This window comes from Mytilus galloprovincialis, chromosome 9 (genome assembly GCF_965363235.1).
Source record: "Mytilus galloprovincialis chromosome 9, xbMytGall1.hap1.1, whole genome shotgun sequence".
NCBI lineage: Eukaryota > Metazoa > Mollusca > Bivalvia > Mytilida > Mytilidae > Mytilus > Mytilus galloprovincialis.
Window position 1 is genome coordinate 50,143,145 of NC_134846.1, and position 17,040 is coordinate 50,160,184.

The 17,040-nt window shown below is 31.8% G+C and overlaps 1 protein-coding gene and 1 long non-coding RNA gene across 3 annotated transcripts in view; one reads left to right on the top strand and one right to left on the bottom strand.

Annotated features, from left to right (window-relative positions):
• LOC143045203 (zinc phosphodiesterase ELAC protein 2-like) overlaps positions 1-17,040 on the bottom strand; it is a 35,662-nt gene that overhangs the window by 10,458 nt on the left and 8,164 nt on the right. The window contains exons 5-14 of the mRNA XM_076217551.1: positions 16,274-16,328; positions 15,793-15,969; positions 12,023-12,111; positions 10,135-10,193; positions 9,422-9,482; positions 9,000-9,051; positions 6,878-7,034; positions 6,105-6,326; positions 3,600-3,730; positions 236-326 (exon numbers count right to left, since the gene is read on the bottom strand). Coding sequence (XP_076073666.1) covers positions 236-326; positions 3,600-3,730; positions 6,105-6,326; positions 6,878-7,034; positions 9,000-9,051; positions 9,422-9,482; positions 10,135-10,193; positions 12,023-12,111; positions 15,793-15,969; positions 16,274-16,328 — 1,094 coding nt within the window. The remainder of the gene's footprint in view (positions 1-235; positions 327-3,599; positions 3,731-6,104; positions 6,327-6,877; positions 7,035-8,999; positions 9,052-9,421; positions 9,483-10,134; positions 10,194-12,022; positions 12,112-15,792; positions 15,970-16,273; positions 16,329-17,040) is intronic.
• Positions 754-2,785, top strand: LOC143045202 (uncharacterized). 2 transcript variants are annotated; one of them, XR_012968906.1, is made up of 3 exons: positions 754-923; positions 1,667-1,735; positions 2,500-2,785. It is a non-coding gene; the product is annotated as an uncharacterized LOC143045202 (long non-coding RNA). The 2 variants fall into 2 exon arrangements; XR_012968905.1 differs by lacking the exon at positions 754-923 and adding an exon at positions 1,066-1,153.

The following is a 17,040-nucleotide window of genomic DNA, read 5'->3' on the forward strand; positions in this document are numbered from 1 at the left end:
ACTAAGTTTAATTTTTCATTAGGCTTGTATGGACTTTAAGAAAACCATACAATCAAATCAAACTAGATGTCCGTTGGAAGTTTTACTGTCGCAAATATCTGTTTACCTGTCTTTGTATGTGTCCCCAGGTAAATTCAATTTATGACAGTGTAACTACAGATGGATGTCTGCAAAATTTCAAATATTATACAGTTATCTCATAATTATCCATAGTATATAACAAGATTAAACTTACTCCATATGAAGTAGAATACTTGTACAATTTCTAAAGGCTCCTGGTACACTTGAAGCTGTACCTAAAAAAACAACCTCTGGGAAATCAGACCCTGAAAAAAATTAATCAAGAAATTTATTTTAAGAATTCCATTTATATCATTCTGGAAAAGGCTATCTGGGTCAGGATCCCTAATAGACCTTGAGATGAGGAACTCAGATGACGTAATTAAAAAAAATATTAGTCCGCCATACAATTGTGGATGCTGTGATTTTAAAAATGGACATAAATGAACAATAAGAACTGTTTTATAGAGCTGGTGTGATGAGAAAAGAAAGATGTAGATTTGACCTGAAATAAATTATTAGAAAGGACAATTTTTTTATTGAATTTTATGATCAGAATTTTGGGATTATTTCATGAGGAGAGTGACATTTTTCACCATCTTCCGGGGTCCATCAATTTGCGAAAAAAGTAATCTCACTTGCCACCCCGAAAATTTAACCAGACATGTATAAATGTATCAGCTTCGATATGAGCCATCATACATGTTCAAGTAAACGATATGGACTGAGCAACGGAGGAAAACGTTACCATTACGGCCTATGGAGAATTAATTGTAAATGTATACCCAAATTAGAAGCTTAATTCCAGAAGTTTTCAGGCTGATTTATGGATGATTTCACCTTGTACACCACCGAAAATGATGGTTAGTAGTTTTTTATTTATACATAGTTATTATAAATGGTTTAAGATAAATATTATTGATAAAGATCAGCAAAAACTCAATGAAACTTTGCTTTTAAAATGCATTACTGGCACGGGGCTGAACACTTTTTTTAGGCACAATCATAACTTTGTTTACTTCCGAGAGATCCGAAAGGAATTTGTTTACTATATTGAAAAAGGCAAGAAACAACTTTTAAATATTATTTAATTGTAAGTAAACATGACACAACATAGTCTTTGTTATGTAATTATCACTTCGGTCTACAGGAATACCTGATAATCAAGGGAGATAACACACTTCATACGAGTAAAGTGAGATACATCATCGCATGTGCTTTTATCCAATGATTTGACCCCTGGTCAGTAGATATCATATGCAAAAAAACAGAAAAAACATGTACATGTTTTAAGAAAATCATGAACTAATATTTTTAATGCACTTGAGCAAAACAATAGATATTGTCATTTCTCAGTGAAAAAGGGGGAGGGTCAAACCTTTTTGAAAACAATATTTCTGCACCTATTCAACTATTAAGCTAGTTAGCTACTACCCATTGCTTCTAAAATAAAAGGTTTAAATGAAGGTGACTAAGCCACAAGGGAGAAGCATTTGTCTTTCTTTGTGATTAAACTTTCAAGAATTAGATTTTTCTCTCTCAATAGTACTTCTGTATTTAAATCAAATGATAACACAGCCTGAGTATTTTTTTTGTCTTATTTCAGTTCCAGACATATCATTACTTTTTAACCTGAGATGGCAAACTAGAGGTTTTAAAAAGTCCTGAATAACTGGTAAGCATTTTGCTTTATTAGGCAAGCTCTAAATTGTTTATTTATGGTATTTATGCAATTGAAATTACAGTCGGTATGTTAAAAATATGCAAATATGAAAACTGTTGCTATGGTCTTGGTATTAAATGAAAAGGCTTAGTTACAGATCGTTTCGACTCAATATTTCGAGTTAAATCTTGCGGCAACTGTTTCTCACGTAACACTGCAAACTATATTTAGCTCTATTTTGATCTGTCGTTATTTAATGACGCCATAATACATGTGATGTCACAATGTTTCCTTTAAAACCTCATGTGGATTTCTCACTAATAAAAGGTTTTCACTGAAATACATGTTAAAAACATTTTTTCTCAAATAGAATTATGTGAAAGGACAAGTTTTGAAAATTTGCACTGTATTGCACTCTAATTATATGATAAGGATGACTTTCCAAGTAGTTAAGAGTGCTTTCCACAGTTTTAAATACCATATTTCCACTAGTAAGAATAATTATTTTGGTGTTGGTTTTTTTTTATAAAATCTTCATTTTTGCATAATTTCTCTGTCAAAATGCACTTTAAGGCACAAGAAAATTTTATAGAATGCTTTAACAGGGTCTGTGTATTGTAATTAAAGGTTATAATCAGAAGTTTTGTCCATGTTTTGACTAGTGAAGGTATTCTGGAAGAAATTAATTATACAAACACATTGTATTCAAAATAAATGAATATAGCGACGAAAGTGTCATTGCCGTATAGTGCTAAAACAACTTTATTTTTTTTCAGAAATGGACAAAAATACACAGATTTATTCAGAATGTTATACCGATGAAGATCACATAAAAATATTTGGAAAAATCAGAAGTATGAATTTCAATATGGGTCAGGATCCCTAATAGACCTTGAGATGAGGAACTCAGATGACGTAATTAAAAAAAATATTAGTCCGCCATACAATTGTGGATGCTGTGATTTTAAAAATGGACATAAATGAACAATAAGAACTGTTTTATAGAGCTGGTGTGATGAGAAAAGAAAGATGTAGATTTGACCTGAAATAAATTATTAGAAAGGACAATTTTTTTATTGAATTTTATGATCAGAATTTTGGGATTATTTCATGAGGAGAGTGACATTTTTCACCATCTTCCGGGGTCCATCAATTTGCGAAAAAAGTAATCTCACTTGCCACCCCGAAAATTTAACCAGACATGTATAAATGTATCAGCTTCGATATGCACCATCATACATGTTCAAGTAAACGATATGGACTGAGCAACGGAGGAAAACGTTACCATTACGGCCTATGGAGAATTAATTGTAAATGTATACCCATCTATTGTTTATAGTCAAATTATATTGTCAAGACAATAGGTGAAAGGTTATACATAAATACCTTGTCCACTCTTCCGATAAAATATTACTTATCTTCTACTTGTTATTAGCCATTAAATGTATAATTATAGGAGATTATATAGTATAACTGATCAACTGATGATAATCCTGTGTGAAAAGAATCTGCATATATAATACCTGTAGTTATACCCCAAAATATTATTAAATTTTTAAGCACATTTTAAAGAGAGAGAGAGAGAGAGAGTGTGTGTTACATTGTGCATTATGTATTCTGACATACATGTACATATGGTTCTTTACAAAATTATCAAATTATCGTAGTTGTTTTTTAAAAATGAGAATAAATAATGAATGGATTTTTACCGAAATGAATGCATGACAGTCCTTAGAATATCCTTGCACTTTTAATTTAAATTATGTGAATTTTTATCTTCTGCTTTTGTAATTTCAGTTGTTAAGTTGTAAGAGCAAAATATATCTTTTTTAACTTGAAACTTCTTAAAATGGTGCAAAATATTACCAAAACTAACCTTTATCTTTGGATGTGGACTGTTTGGATGAAATCAATTCTTTATAATCTGTTACAGTTTTCATAGTGTTACTGTCACTAGCAAACTGATCTCTTGTCTTGCATTCAAAATCTTCTGGTAAACAATCTTCACTACAAGATATAATTCACTTTCATTAAAATATACTGCAGATTCATTAATATTCATTGGATATCATTTTTCTTGGATTTTTGTGGGAACAGGGGAACCAATAACAATATTGTTCAACATATTACAAATTTTCTAAAGGAATGAATGGCAGACTTTGGCAATACCACGAAATTAAATATCAACAAATACAGGGATCTCCATGGATGAAAATTGAACGATGGAGGAACTTTCACCATCATAAACCATATTTTACGCCGTACAGTGTAGCGCGATAGAAAGTATTTCATCCCTCCACATAAGGATAGGTGAACATGCTAATTCAATGCTTATTTAAATTATATTTACATGTATTTGAATTTTCATTATAAATACTATATAGAAGTATATATATTTTCAATAATTGCCATTTGTAACCCTTCACAGGCCAAGCCCTCATGCCCCTCCATTTCCCTTAGTTGAGAATGACCAATAGCTATCACGAAGGTCCCCATGTAGTTTTCTTGCTATTTTTGGTAATTGTTATGGGGGTTAAAAATCTTGTGGAGCTTATTTTTCACGGACACTGTCAAATTTAGAAGTCATGAACCATTTACCGGTATGGCTGGTTTGCAGCAACGACAAAACGAGTCGAACGGGTTATGTAAAAGGTTAAAAAGATTTGTAAAGCAAGCGTTGTCAAATGAAAAGGTTTTTAATGACTTTATCTAGCAAATCGATGCAATGCAACATGCATCTTTCGAGTATGAATAGAAACCGGAAACGCGGATGTATCAATTTGATTGTAAACTACGAAATAAATTCGGAACTACGATACGATTTTTCTTTACAGGAAATATTAAAAGTTTTTACTTTTTAACTTTTAAGGTAATTCTATATTATCGTTACAATACAGCAGTACTCGAGTTATTTGCGACGAAATAATAATTACTGTTTTACGTCTTCTGTTGTACTTATTAAAAAGGGGGATGCTGATTGCGTAAGTCATAATAAAAGCATGTGTTCGACTTTTTAAACTTTGTAACTGGATTATTAATTTATTTATTTAATCTGAATTATCATAAGCATTTGCGGACACTGAGTTAAATAATTCGACAAATGAATCGTCTATCTTCAGATAATATTCTCCTGTCTGGTTTGTTGATCTACCTGTACAAGCTCAGGTACAATTGATTAGCGATCTTAATCCGGATATCCCTCAGGCGTTATAACTGTATTGGATTATACTTTAAAAAAAGCCTGAGGGTTATGCAATTACATGCATTTAATTATAATTGCTAAAAAAAATGGTGTCAGGTTATAAAAACGATCACAGTTTTGAACAATGGCGGAAGACAATTGAACGATGGCGCGAGTCATTTGACCATGGCCGAAGACATTTGAACGATGGCAGGGCGCCATCGTTAAACAGGCCATGGAGATCCCTGAAATATGCAAGTTTTCCTCAAACTATGAAAATTGGTCCATGTATCCACGAAAAGAAATGAATCCACAGCAATTGTGACAACATCAAATATAGTTGACCTTTTACTTATAGGCCTAATATTGACCACTGAAACATGATAGTGAGGTCAAGGGCAGATGAACCCTGTCCCTAAACATTACAATTATTCTGTACACAGAATTAACTTGACCTATTGTTTCAATTATCTGAGAAACACACCTAAACAGGAAAACTTAAATTTGAGCATAAACCATGAAAATAGGGTAAGGCCTGGTTTATTCTAACTTAAAAGACATGGTTGCCTTGCAATGATTCAATGTATCAAATATAGCTATTCTTAAACTCATAATAACCAATCAAGTCATATTTTAAAAGCACAGTGTAGTTTTTTAGTGGTCATTGAAGCATGATAGCAACTTCAAACATTAATGCATTTGTAAACAAATATGAATTATTCAGCATCTACCAACTGAAATATAAACTTTGAAGGCTTTCACAAAAAGCTTACACACATTTGTCTTGCATTCTGGAACATGTGTAGCAGATGAGAAAAAATAATCTGTGATAAAAATTGATATTCTTGGTGATTCATTCCATAAGAATACTTTTAGCGTTCAGACATGTTGACATATCAATGTTTACACTAGAGTCCTAAAAAGAACTCTCAAGTTAAAAAAACTGGTGTTAGATGTTGTTGGCAAGAGACAGCCATCTATTTAACAAACTTAAGAAAGGGAATGACTATTGAAATGACTGTATATGGTACTTACTGGGTGTAGAAAAAAAACATCTCAAAAATATGAAAGAAATTTCAATTCTGAAAGAGGACACCAAAGGGATGATTTTTGCCAACCTTAGTTTGAACTGATCCAAAGAATGAGATTTTAAACTGAATAATTGATGAACGTCATATATCAAATTCAATGGATACTTACAATGATACTATTTTTTTCGGTCTATAAGAATATTTCATAAAAGGTTTGGCTAGTATATGATTTTCACTTTTATAATCTTCAATCTGTTGTTTTGGCATATGTAATTGTGGAAATATTGTTGAATTCAGCATATTCAGGCTGCTTTGAAGTTCTAACACTGAAGGTAATGATAACGTACTGGTCTTCTCATGTAGGAACATATGTCGGGTTGAACTGGAAAATCTGAAATGTTTTAATTGTTTATTAATATAAAGAGAGATATCATTACTGTTAACAAAATAGTATGTAGCTACTGTCTTAATATATTTGTCTTAAAACTCAGTTACTTTTAAATGTAAGGGGACAGATTGCACTCAACTTTACTCATTATATTATGTGAAAGGTATGGGCATCTCATAACACTTCAAATTAGCTGATAAATATATTATTATTTGCCTCTCTCAATAATTTCTTTTGTGATGATCTAGGTGTCAATTTTAGTTTTGTACCAGTGCCACTGAGTGTTTTGTCAGGTAACTATAAATAACAGCATTTGCAATTTTTTTCCTGGTTGTTAATGCACTTATCAACAACTCCTGCACAGTATAAAACCTGTTAATACAGAGTCCATGTAATGTAAATCAAAAACTTAACAGTAGTTGACATCACTTATTCCAGAAAAACATCTGCAAGCAACTGTCAAGATGAAGAACAGCAATGTCAACAGTTTTCTTTATATTCACACTAAGTTACCTCTGTATAAACTGTTTATATATTGCAATTGATTAAGTTACCTTTGTATAAATTGTTGGTATTGTGGATTATTGACCATGTTATATGAGGACATGTGTACTACTAATTCAGCTGAGTTGTCGTTGTCACCTTGACATTCTGATAACTTCTCTGATCTTAATAAACTGTACAAATAGTCTTCACTTGGACATTCAACAACTGTAAACAAATACACAGAAGGTTTATCATTATGCCTCACATGTTTTCAAATACTGATAACAAAACAATTCTTATGGTTAGGTTTTTTCCTTTTGAGTCGTATCTAGTTGATTTAGCAGCTGCCATTAACATTTTAGCTTTTCTTCCTTTGATGATGTATTCATATTAATTTGACAGTTGTGTCAAAATATATTCACATTACTTTTCTTATTGCATAAGTCATACATTTACTCCAGAGCAATTTGATCTGTTTAAAGGTCTATTGGCTTTTTAAACTTAAATATCTAGGAATTCAGTCTTGACCTCGAATAAGTTGATTTGTTTTTGGCATTTTTCCATGTGTGTTGTCAGTCATTTAAGGAAATATCTATGTTACAATTCTGATACAACTAACACTTCCAAAGGCAATGTTAAAACTGATGATGATTTTATCAAACATTGCTGAGATCAAAAGAGTCTGACTCCAATACTCCCTTGATTCCAGTGATATATTATGTCTGGACTTAGTGATACGATCCTGATGTAAAATAAAATTTTATACTTTAACATTTCAAAGAAAGATAATCTTTTCAATACATCACAATTTGATTCATTGCAATTTTCTCTTTTGTTTCCAGTTAAATGTCAAACCTGAAACGCCACCAAAATGAAACAGACTCACAATATTTGGTTTCGACAGGTTTCACTCTATATGGTTAACATTTCACAGAACAAATTGCATTCTAAAATTAACGCACAAACACAGATCAAGAAGCTTCAATTAGCAAAGAATTGTATGTGCCAGGAAGGCAATAAAACTACATTATTGATTAAAACAAGAGTGCACACACTGAAATGTCTCGCCTTCTTTACTAATCACTGATATTATGTTGATACTCCTAAATATAAAGCTTTATTACGACTGTCACATAAACTTAACATTAACCAAGAAAACTAAAAATTGATCAATGAACCATGAAAATGAGGTCAAGGTCAGATGAACCATATGCCAGGCAGACATGTACAGCTAACAATGCTTCAATACAACAAATATAGTTGACCTATTGCTTATAGTTTAAGAAAATAGACCAAACACAAAAACTTAATACTGAGCAATGAACCGTAAAAACCAGGTCAAGATCAAATAAAACCTGCACAACTGACATATAGATCATAAAATATTTCCATACACCAAATATGGTTGACCTATGACATATAGTATTAGATAAAAAGACCAAAACTCAAAAACTTAACTTTGATCACTGAACCATGAAAATGAGGTCAAGGTCAGATGACATCTGCCCACTAGACATGTACACCTTACAATCATTCCATACAACAAATATAGTAAACCTATTGCATAAAGTATGAGAAAAACAGACCAAAAACACAAAAACTTAACTATAACCACTGAACCATGAAAATGAGGTCAAGGTCAGATGACACCTGCCAGTTGGACATGTACACCTTACAGTCCTTCCATACACCGAATATACTAGACCTATTGCTTATAGTATCTGAGATATGGACTTGACCACCAAAACTTAACCTTGTTCACTGATCCATGAAATGAGGTCGAGGTCAAGTGAAAACTGTCTGACAGGCATGAGGACCTTGCAAGGTACGCACATACCAAATATAGTTATCCTATAACTTATAGTAAGAGAGAATTTAACATTACAAAAAATCTGAACTTTTTTTTCAAGTGGTCACTGAACCATGAAAATGAGGTCAAGGACAATGGACATGTGACTGACGGAAACTTCGTAACATGAGGCATCTATATACAAAATATGAAGCATCCAGGTCTTCCACCTTCTAAAATATATAGCTTTTAAGAAGTGAGCTAACACCGCCGCAGCCGCCGCCAGATCACTATCCCTATGTTGAGCTTTCTGCAACAAAAGTTGCAGGCTCGACAAAAACCTAAAGTTCTCTTTGACTTTGTTGGTAGGGGACTAATAAATCACATGCTTCCTCACTTACCTAGAATAGGTTTTGGGTTTTCTTTTGGCATCAACACTTGGTCTGGATGAATCTGAAAAAGATCTATTAATGTATTATCTTATATTTGTTCATCCTCACTTTTATATAGTCATAAAATGATAACAGCTATGGATAAGTTTAATGTATATATGGTAAGTTTTACTTGTAATGAAAAAGAAAGTAAATATGGCAATTAATAACATCAATCATAATAGCAATCAGTATATAAATATAAGTTATAACTTCCTACAAGGTCATTTGTGGTGGTTGGGGGTGTTTAATTTCCTACAAAATTTTCAATTAATTATGTCTTTCACCTTTAACAAAGTAATATATTTCAAAAATTATATTTACTTATGATGAGTCCATTGTTAATAATAATAAAAACAATATGTCTAGTGACAGAGTGTTGAAGATCTTACCACTGTTTCATCTGGTAGGGTCACACTTTCTTCATTTTTTAACTTTCCAATTAGAGGACCACTAAAAATTAAACAAACAACAGACAAATCAAAATCCATGTATATTTAACACGTACTATTCATTTTATTCATTTGCTGCTATAAAATAATGAGTAACATATTTCTGTGATTGTCACATAAAGTATCTTCTGAGTATCAACACTTTGAACTTTTTGTTTTCAATGTTCCTTATATTAATCAAACTAAACAATTTCAATTAATATATTATAGTGTGTCTTTCTCATGTTTCTATGGTGTGATGTTACACTGTTGTTGCAGGTAGGGGTGAAGGTTGGTACCTATTAAAATGTTTAAAGCTGCTGCATTTGTTTGCACCTGTCTTAATTCAGGAACCTGATGATCAGTAATTGTTGTTTGTTGATGTGCTTAGGTGTTTCTCCTTTCTTATTTTTTATATACAGACTGTTGGTTTTCCAGTTTGAATGATTTTACACATCATTTTGGGGCCCTTTATAGCTTGATGTTTGGTGCTAGCCAAGGCTCCTTGCTGAAGACCTTACCATGGCCTATAATCATGATAATTATTTACTTTTACAAATTGTGAGTTGGATGGAGAGTTGCCTCATTGGCACTTATACCACATCTTATCATACAAAAAATTCCAATATTATTTTGGAAATTTTTAGTAAATTTTTAGATATAAATATACTTACGGTTTTAATCCTAAACTTTGACATCTACTTAAATCAACACTTCTTGGACGTGGATGTGGCTGAAAAACAGAATATACTGAGTTATCTCTGTATGACATTATTTTATTTACTTTTTAATTTCAGAAAACAGTACTACACAACCTATCATATGATAATTTTTTAAATTTGAATCAGTCAGGCGAAAACACAGAAAAAAACCAGTGCAACATATCAATAAGCCTCTGTAAATTAAAAGACACTCAACTTTTGAAATGTAAAGTTTTATTTATAATGTTTTTTTTTTTTATTTGCATGAGTTGAAAAAAATTCTAATGTAAAAATTAGTGTATTATAGTTTATGAGGGGATGATATTATTTTGAAAAAGATGCTTCTCAGGTAACAAGCTAAAGAAATATGTTCAGATTTTATAAAGATCTAATAAATTTACAAAAAGTTACAATTAAATGTACTCATGATCAAACTTGACAAATTTTGAATGATTTTGTTTGGTATTGGTTGTATAAAAGCAAAGTCACAGTTGTAATAATCTTCTGAGTTTTGAGTGACTTTGTTTTTGTTGAACCGAATCTTAAGCTATCCTGAGACATTCTTGCGCAGGAGACTGGACATCAGTGTCCTATATTAGAGACTTCTTGAATAGCCAATTACTGTGGATTCATTTATTTTCATGGGTATCAATTTTCATGGATAGAGAAAAAAAGATGTTTTGTGGTATACGTAAATTCGTGGATCACTGATTACAACAACAAAAAATTAGATACGTAATTCGTGGATTTTTTTTGATTTAGGAGAACATATAACCTCCTTGGTTTGATCAATAATAAAACAAAACAAAAAAGAAGGAATTCATTGAAAAAGTTTTGAATTGTCAAAATCCTTGCTTGGTCATTCTAGGTTAAAGTGTTCATTGATAACTTCGATTACAATAATGGACAGAGACAACTAATTATTTGTTTGTTTTACAATTTATAAATTCTTGTCTGAATTCTATAAGGCATTTAAAACTTTATGATTGAAAGCTCATTTCCCTAATCACGATATAATAAACAGTGATATAAGTAAAAGGTATGAAAATAAATGTTCCTGTCATAAACAATATTACCTATGGGCAATATCCCCGTACTTAATCCTATTGATTTTTAATCACTGATAAACCAAACTATGACACTGTAATTAACAACTTGCAGTTATTTTCCATGAACAGTTTTAATCAATTTTAAAAAGTAAATTATCACTGATATTCGATATATTTATTATAGATTTAATCAAAATACTTGTATCTTCTTTCAATAAAAAACATGTGTTATGTTACAATGTTTATCGCTAGTCAGCACTATACTAGAACTGCATAACATAACCGGAAATAAACATCCGACTCCATACACATTTCTCTGGATTATTCTTCGTTGAATTCTTAAATTTCTGGTTCACTGTGACCCACAAAAATTGGTATACCACGAATAAAAATGAATCCACAGTAACGAACATTTTATGATTTTGAGACAAATTCAGAGGCAGATTTAGAGGGTTTTACAGGGAAAATATTTGGTTGATTATATAGCTGGAATCATTGAAGCATGACTGGAGTGGACCCCTTCTTAGGCAGTCAGTGGGCCCCCTCTTATGAAAATTTCTGGATCTGCCACTGAAATTGATATTTCTCTGGTCCAAGGTCGACAATTTACATGATGTAAAAGTCATGTAACATATTACAAATGCATTTTTAGGTTAAATATCACTTATGTGTGATATAGTTTATATAGGTAAGTAATGTTGCTTCACCATGTTCACTTTCTAAGAAATATCTAGTAAGACATTTATAATTGAGAATAATTACCACAATAAAACAAACAAATTCTATCACTGTTCAACCTTACTCTCATTTACCTTAATAATGTATGCATAAGTACAATCTGGATCTGTTAATGGCATATACACTGATAATTTCTTCTTTTTGGTTGGTGGACTGGATGGTTCTGAAATTATTCAACATTTTAGCAATTAAGTAAATTAAAATATATCTTTTAACTTTAAATAAAGCTATGCAATTACTTTCTACTGGCCTGTTTGAAAATTAAGATATTTATGTTTATATTGTAATGAATTGGCAGAACAACCAAAATATATTTTATTTTTCATTTCAATACCGTCAAGTTGTATTTATCTGATTTTGGTAATCGATTTGAGTTGGGTTTCTCTCTCGTTAAAGTCCATTTTTAATCTCCTATATTCATGTTAATTTTACTAGTTGTCATTAGATCTTTTCTAATATATAAAGCATTATCATTGTTTTCTGCAAGTTATGGTTTTTGTGTCCATGAAGTTTAAATATAATATACCCAGTATGTAGTTAAAAATTAAGGTTGTATTCTCCTTCAGATTTTACATTTTTTTAAACAATCAATCTAGAGGCGCCAGACTCCAAAATGTCTATGGTTATTAAAGCACAGAATGTCCACATTTAATACATGTACTGCTTACTCAATCAGGAAAATAATTAACCTTTTGTAATACTTATAATTAAGGCAAAGTGTACGTAATTAAACTACACAATTATAAAAAAATTTTACATGTAGATTCTGCTTGTAAAAATAAATCAGAAAATAAAATAAAAAAAGGGGGTAACCGTTTTCGTTTTTGAGATACGAGCTGTTGAAGTTAACAGCATCATACACCAAAATTACAAAGGATATATAGGGAAAATAGTGAAATTCGGCAGGAATTGTTACATTTCCAAGATTTTCTATTATATTAGACAATCGATTTTTTTAAAAATTTATTAGATGATTCTAAAATGTCTGAGGAATCGATTGGTGCAAAGAAAGTCCTTAGCAACCGTGCTACTTTTCAAGCTATACCCTGTTAAAGTTGAATCTTGAGTGTAAAAAAAACAAAAAAACAACGACAACGTTATTGACGTTGCTGCAACAGTTACGACGTTTCATATAGTCCTATACTTATATGAAATATATACCGTTTTGTTAGAGTTCGTGTTGCTCGGTCTTTAGTTCTTTATGTTACATTTTGTGTACTATTGTATTGTATTTGTCTATTACATTCGGGTGTGTTCGGAGATCGCCAAGCTAGAAAACGGTTGACATTTTCTTCATAATGAACTGGAACTATTTTCGACCTTTGTGCTTTATTTTTTGTTAAAATCTAAACACTGCGACGCGTTTCCAAAATCTTTGTTCCCATAAAACTTCATTTCATCAAGGTCTCTTCTCAGAATATCAGCCATCTGTCTGGCACAGGATAACAAATCAATATTTAAGTAAATTTAAGTTGTGTGGTAATTCTTAGTTCATTTGGGTAAATTAATCTTATCTTTGTGCCGCATAAGCATCTCTATAATTCAACACATCCCTGAGCCACAACATTATATATTTTATGCATTGCATGCGCTTCTTTTTATCACAATCCAGATCGGCTAGTAACCGTTGTATAACTTTACACGTCTGAAGACGAATATTTGCGTGAAACATTTTTGTATGATTTTTATTTCTGGAAATCAATCTGAAATCTACAACAGTCCATTTCCGAAAGTCGGGCGGGACCTTTACTATTATGTGCATTCGGGATTTACACAAATTGTAACCCGAATAATTCAGTCATAATATTCAGCTGATGTATGAATGCTACATTTCTCGTGTGGGAGAAAATGGGACATGGAAAGGGCTTGAATTATTCGAGTTACTCAAATTGGAACTCAGGAATATATTTCTAGCTGTTCGGAATTCGCGGAAACAAATGATTGTTTTTCGGCATTACGGTATTGAATCAATAGAGATACAAATCATTTCTTTTAACAAATTCGAATACCAGTCAGTTTAAAGGACTTCAGTTTGAAATAGGGGCAGCAATCCATTCATTTTATCCAATCAATTGGAAAGGGGGGGGGTCAACATTGATAGTCAAAAAGCCTTTTAATTCAGTGGTTGTCGTTTGTTTATGTGTTACATATTTGTTTTTCGTTCATTTTTTTACATAAATAAGGCCGTTAGTTTTCTCGTTTGAATTGTTTTACATTGTCTTATGGGGGCCTTTTATAGCTCACTATGCGGTATGGGCTTTGCTCATTGTTGAAGGCTGTACAGTGACCTATAATTGTTAATGTCTGTGTCATTTTGGTCTTTTGTGGATAGTTGTCTCATTTGGCAATCATACCACATCTTCTTTTTTATATTGAAATATTCGATAATAAACGTTGAATGTAAATTATATGAACTCCAAAGTCTCATATTATGAGACTAGTAAACCACAGGCTTCTTAATTATTGTATGATCATGAACTAGGTGAAAACCTAGAGCTGACCGAGTGCGAGATCCTCATGGATAATCATCGAGGTCGTTAAACACCCCTTGCAGTAAACTTTGATTAAATTTAAAAAAAAATCGAAATGTTATAGTCTGAACACATTTCACCTCTCATTCCACTAAATATCAAATTGCAGTTACAAGTATCACAAAACTTCCATGACCTCTTTTCTTTAACCATAATAGAGGGAGGAGGGAAGGAGGGATCCAGATCCCGAAATCTCGGGCTTAAAAACACGAAATCTGGCGAGGTCCCGAATTAAAAAAAAATTAAATCCCGACTACCCGAAATTCGGAAATAAAATTCCCGGATCCCGAAATCCCGAGCTTAAAAAACAGCCTATCCCGTAGTTCCGATAAAGGTCCTACCCCTCCCCAAACGATGCACACAGGCACAATAAAATTTAAGATAAATGTTAGAGTGAGACAATTTTTAAGTTACTGAGTAATTTTTGGGGCATAATTTGTTTATTTTTTGTTTGTTTTCCGTCTTTGTTCTTCCGACTGGTAAGTTTTGCACTAGTGGTCAAATTATTCTCTTGCTATCGTCGGATTTCTTATATGAATATAAATCATGTCCTTAAATTTTCAATTGCACAAAATACGAACATTTCAACGTCTTTTTAATTAAACAATTAAATTCACACGTCTTTCATTAATTATTTGTAACCTATTATAAAACTTTACTTTGAGTACTGTGTTTTTCGTTCAAGACTACGGCTTTTTAAAACGATATTGTCGGGTCAATTCAGGTTTCATTTTAATTAATTTGATATCAATACAAGAAAAATTGTTACATGTTTATTTGTTTATTTGTTTATAATTTGGTTGTGAGGCGTTTTTTCTTTCTGTTGATATCCGAACACGAAATGCCTTCTCCTACGCGTCTAAAACAAAAAAAAACAGTGTTTTTTAAGTCAGGCTGCACCCAGAACAACGTACAGAATGCTGTAATTTCTAATTGGAGTTATTTAGATAATTTCTATGAGGTTTAAGACAGAACAGGCGTGCTTGTTGGTTCATTATAGACCACAGAAAGTAGTTTCTCTTTCGTGTGTCCTTTCTTGGAGTGTGGGAGATAACTTGCGTAACTAACGACGAACGTTTTAATCCCGTATTCCGCTAGAGGCGTGCAATTACGTACACTTCGCCTTAAGAAATTAATAATATGATTTAATTAATGCCAAAAAGTTACTGTATCATGTTCACAAGAATAAAATTTTGCATTTTAATTTAAGTAATGATTTTCCTTTAGAATATTTTCAATTTCTGATCATCCATAAAAAAATAACAGAGTTCTTCATTGAATTGCAAAGTGCTCCTGGAGTCTTCATTACTCACCTGTAGATGGTATTGATGTTCCCTCTGATGTTATTGAACCATCTTGACAGACTGTGTTTGAGGTAGATATATCTTTAGAAGGATTATGAAATTGTTCTTTCTCCTTAGGTAACAGAGGCACATATGTAACATTGACATTGTCATCACTGTAGGTTGTCATCCATGGCTGTTGCCTTCCTGTTATAGAAATATAAATTATAATTCAATTTAATATATCAATCAGAAAGAGCAACATCTTATAAAATGCAGAGGAAAAATAATCTTCTTGTATAAATGGCTGTTACATATATTCAGGATGAGATTATTATAAACCCTGTTTATAAACAGTTTGAGACATTAACAACCAACCAATTAAATGTACATTTCAAGGTCTCTCAAACAACTCATTGAAGGGATAACCTGTCATATTTCATTAATAGCTACTGCAAACATCCTCATCTTTCATAAAGTAGCAGCCAGTAAATAAATGCTTAATATTTACCAATTATAATTCTGCAACCTTCTGCAAAAAAGATGGCATCCCTTGTCACAGTTTCCTACAAAGAAATAAAACAGTGATACATAATACACTGAACATTGATTCATACAAACCTATGCTTCATTAATTGTACACACATATATATATATTTCTCTAATTCTTCGTCAATTTATCCCTTTCTGCACCCATTGTATAAAAATATTTAATCAAGTGTGGTTCGTTTGATCTCAGTTCTTCATTGGTTAAAATCTGATTATGACGTCGAATTGTCTTGTTTTCCTCTGAATTTCCTATTGTGACGGTGTCATATGGTATTTTGAACCCCATGGTAAATTGACCCCGGGGTCAAAATACCGCTATGGTAAATTGAACCCCCCCCCCCTGTATGGAAAATTGAACCCCCATGGTAAATTGAACCCCCCTGTTTTTTTCATCCTAGATGAATATTAGAACATTTTACATTATTCTAAAGCTTATCATAGATTAAAAAATCATTCATACAAGAAGGGGAGGTACATTTTCCATGCTTAATTAAAAGAAATATCTTTGCTTGGTATAGGTGCTCTGAAGTCTTTACCAACAAAATGTCATTCAAAATACTTATTGACACATTATAACTAGACCATATGTAGCTTGAATGCTTTAATTATTTGTAATTATAACATATGTATATATATATATATATATAAGGGTAGTTTTGATTTTCCATGGTAAAAAAAGGGGGAGGGAGTCAAAATACCATGGCAAAGTAAAATTTTAAAAATATCTTT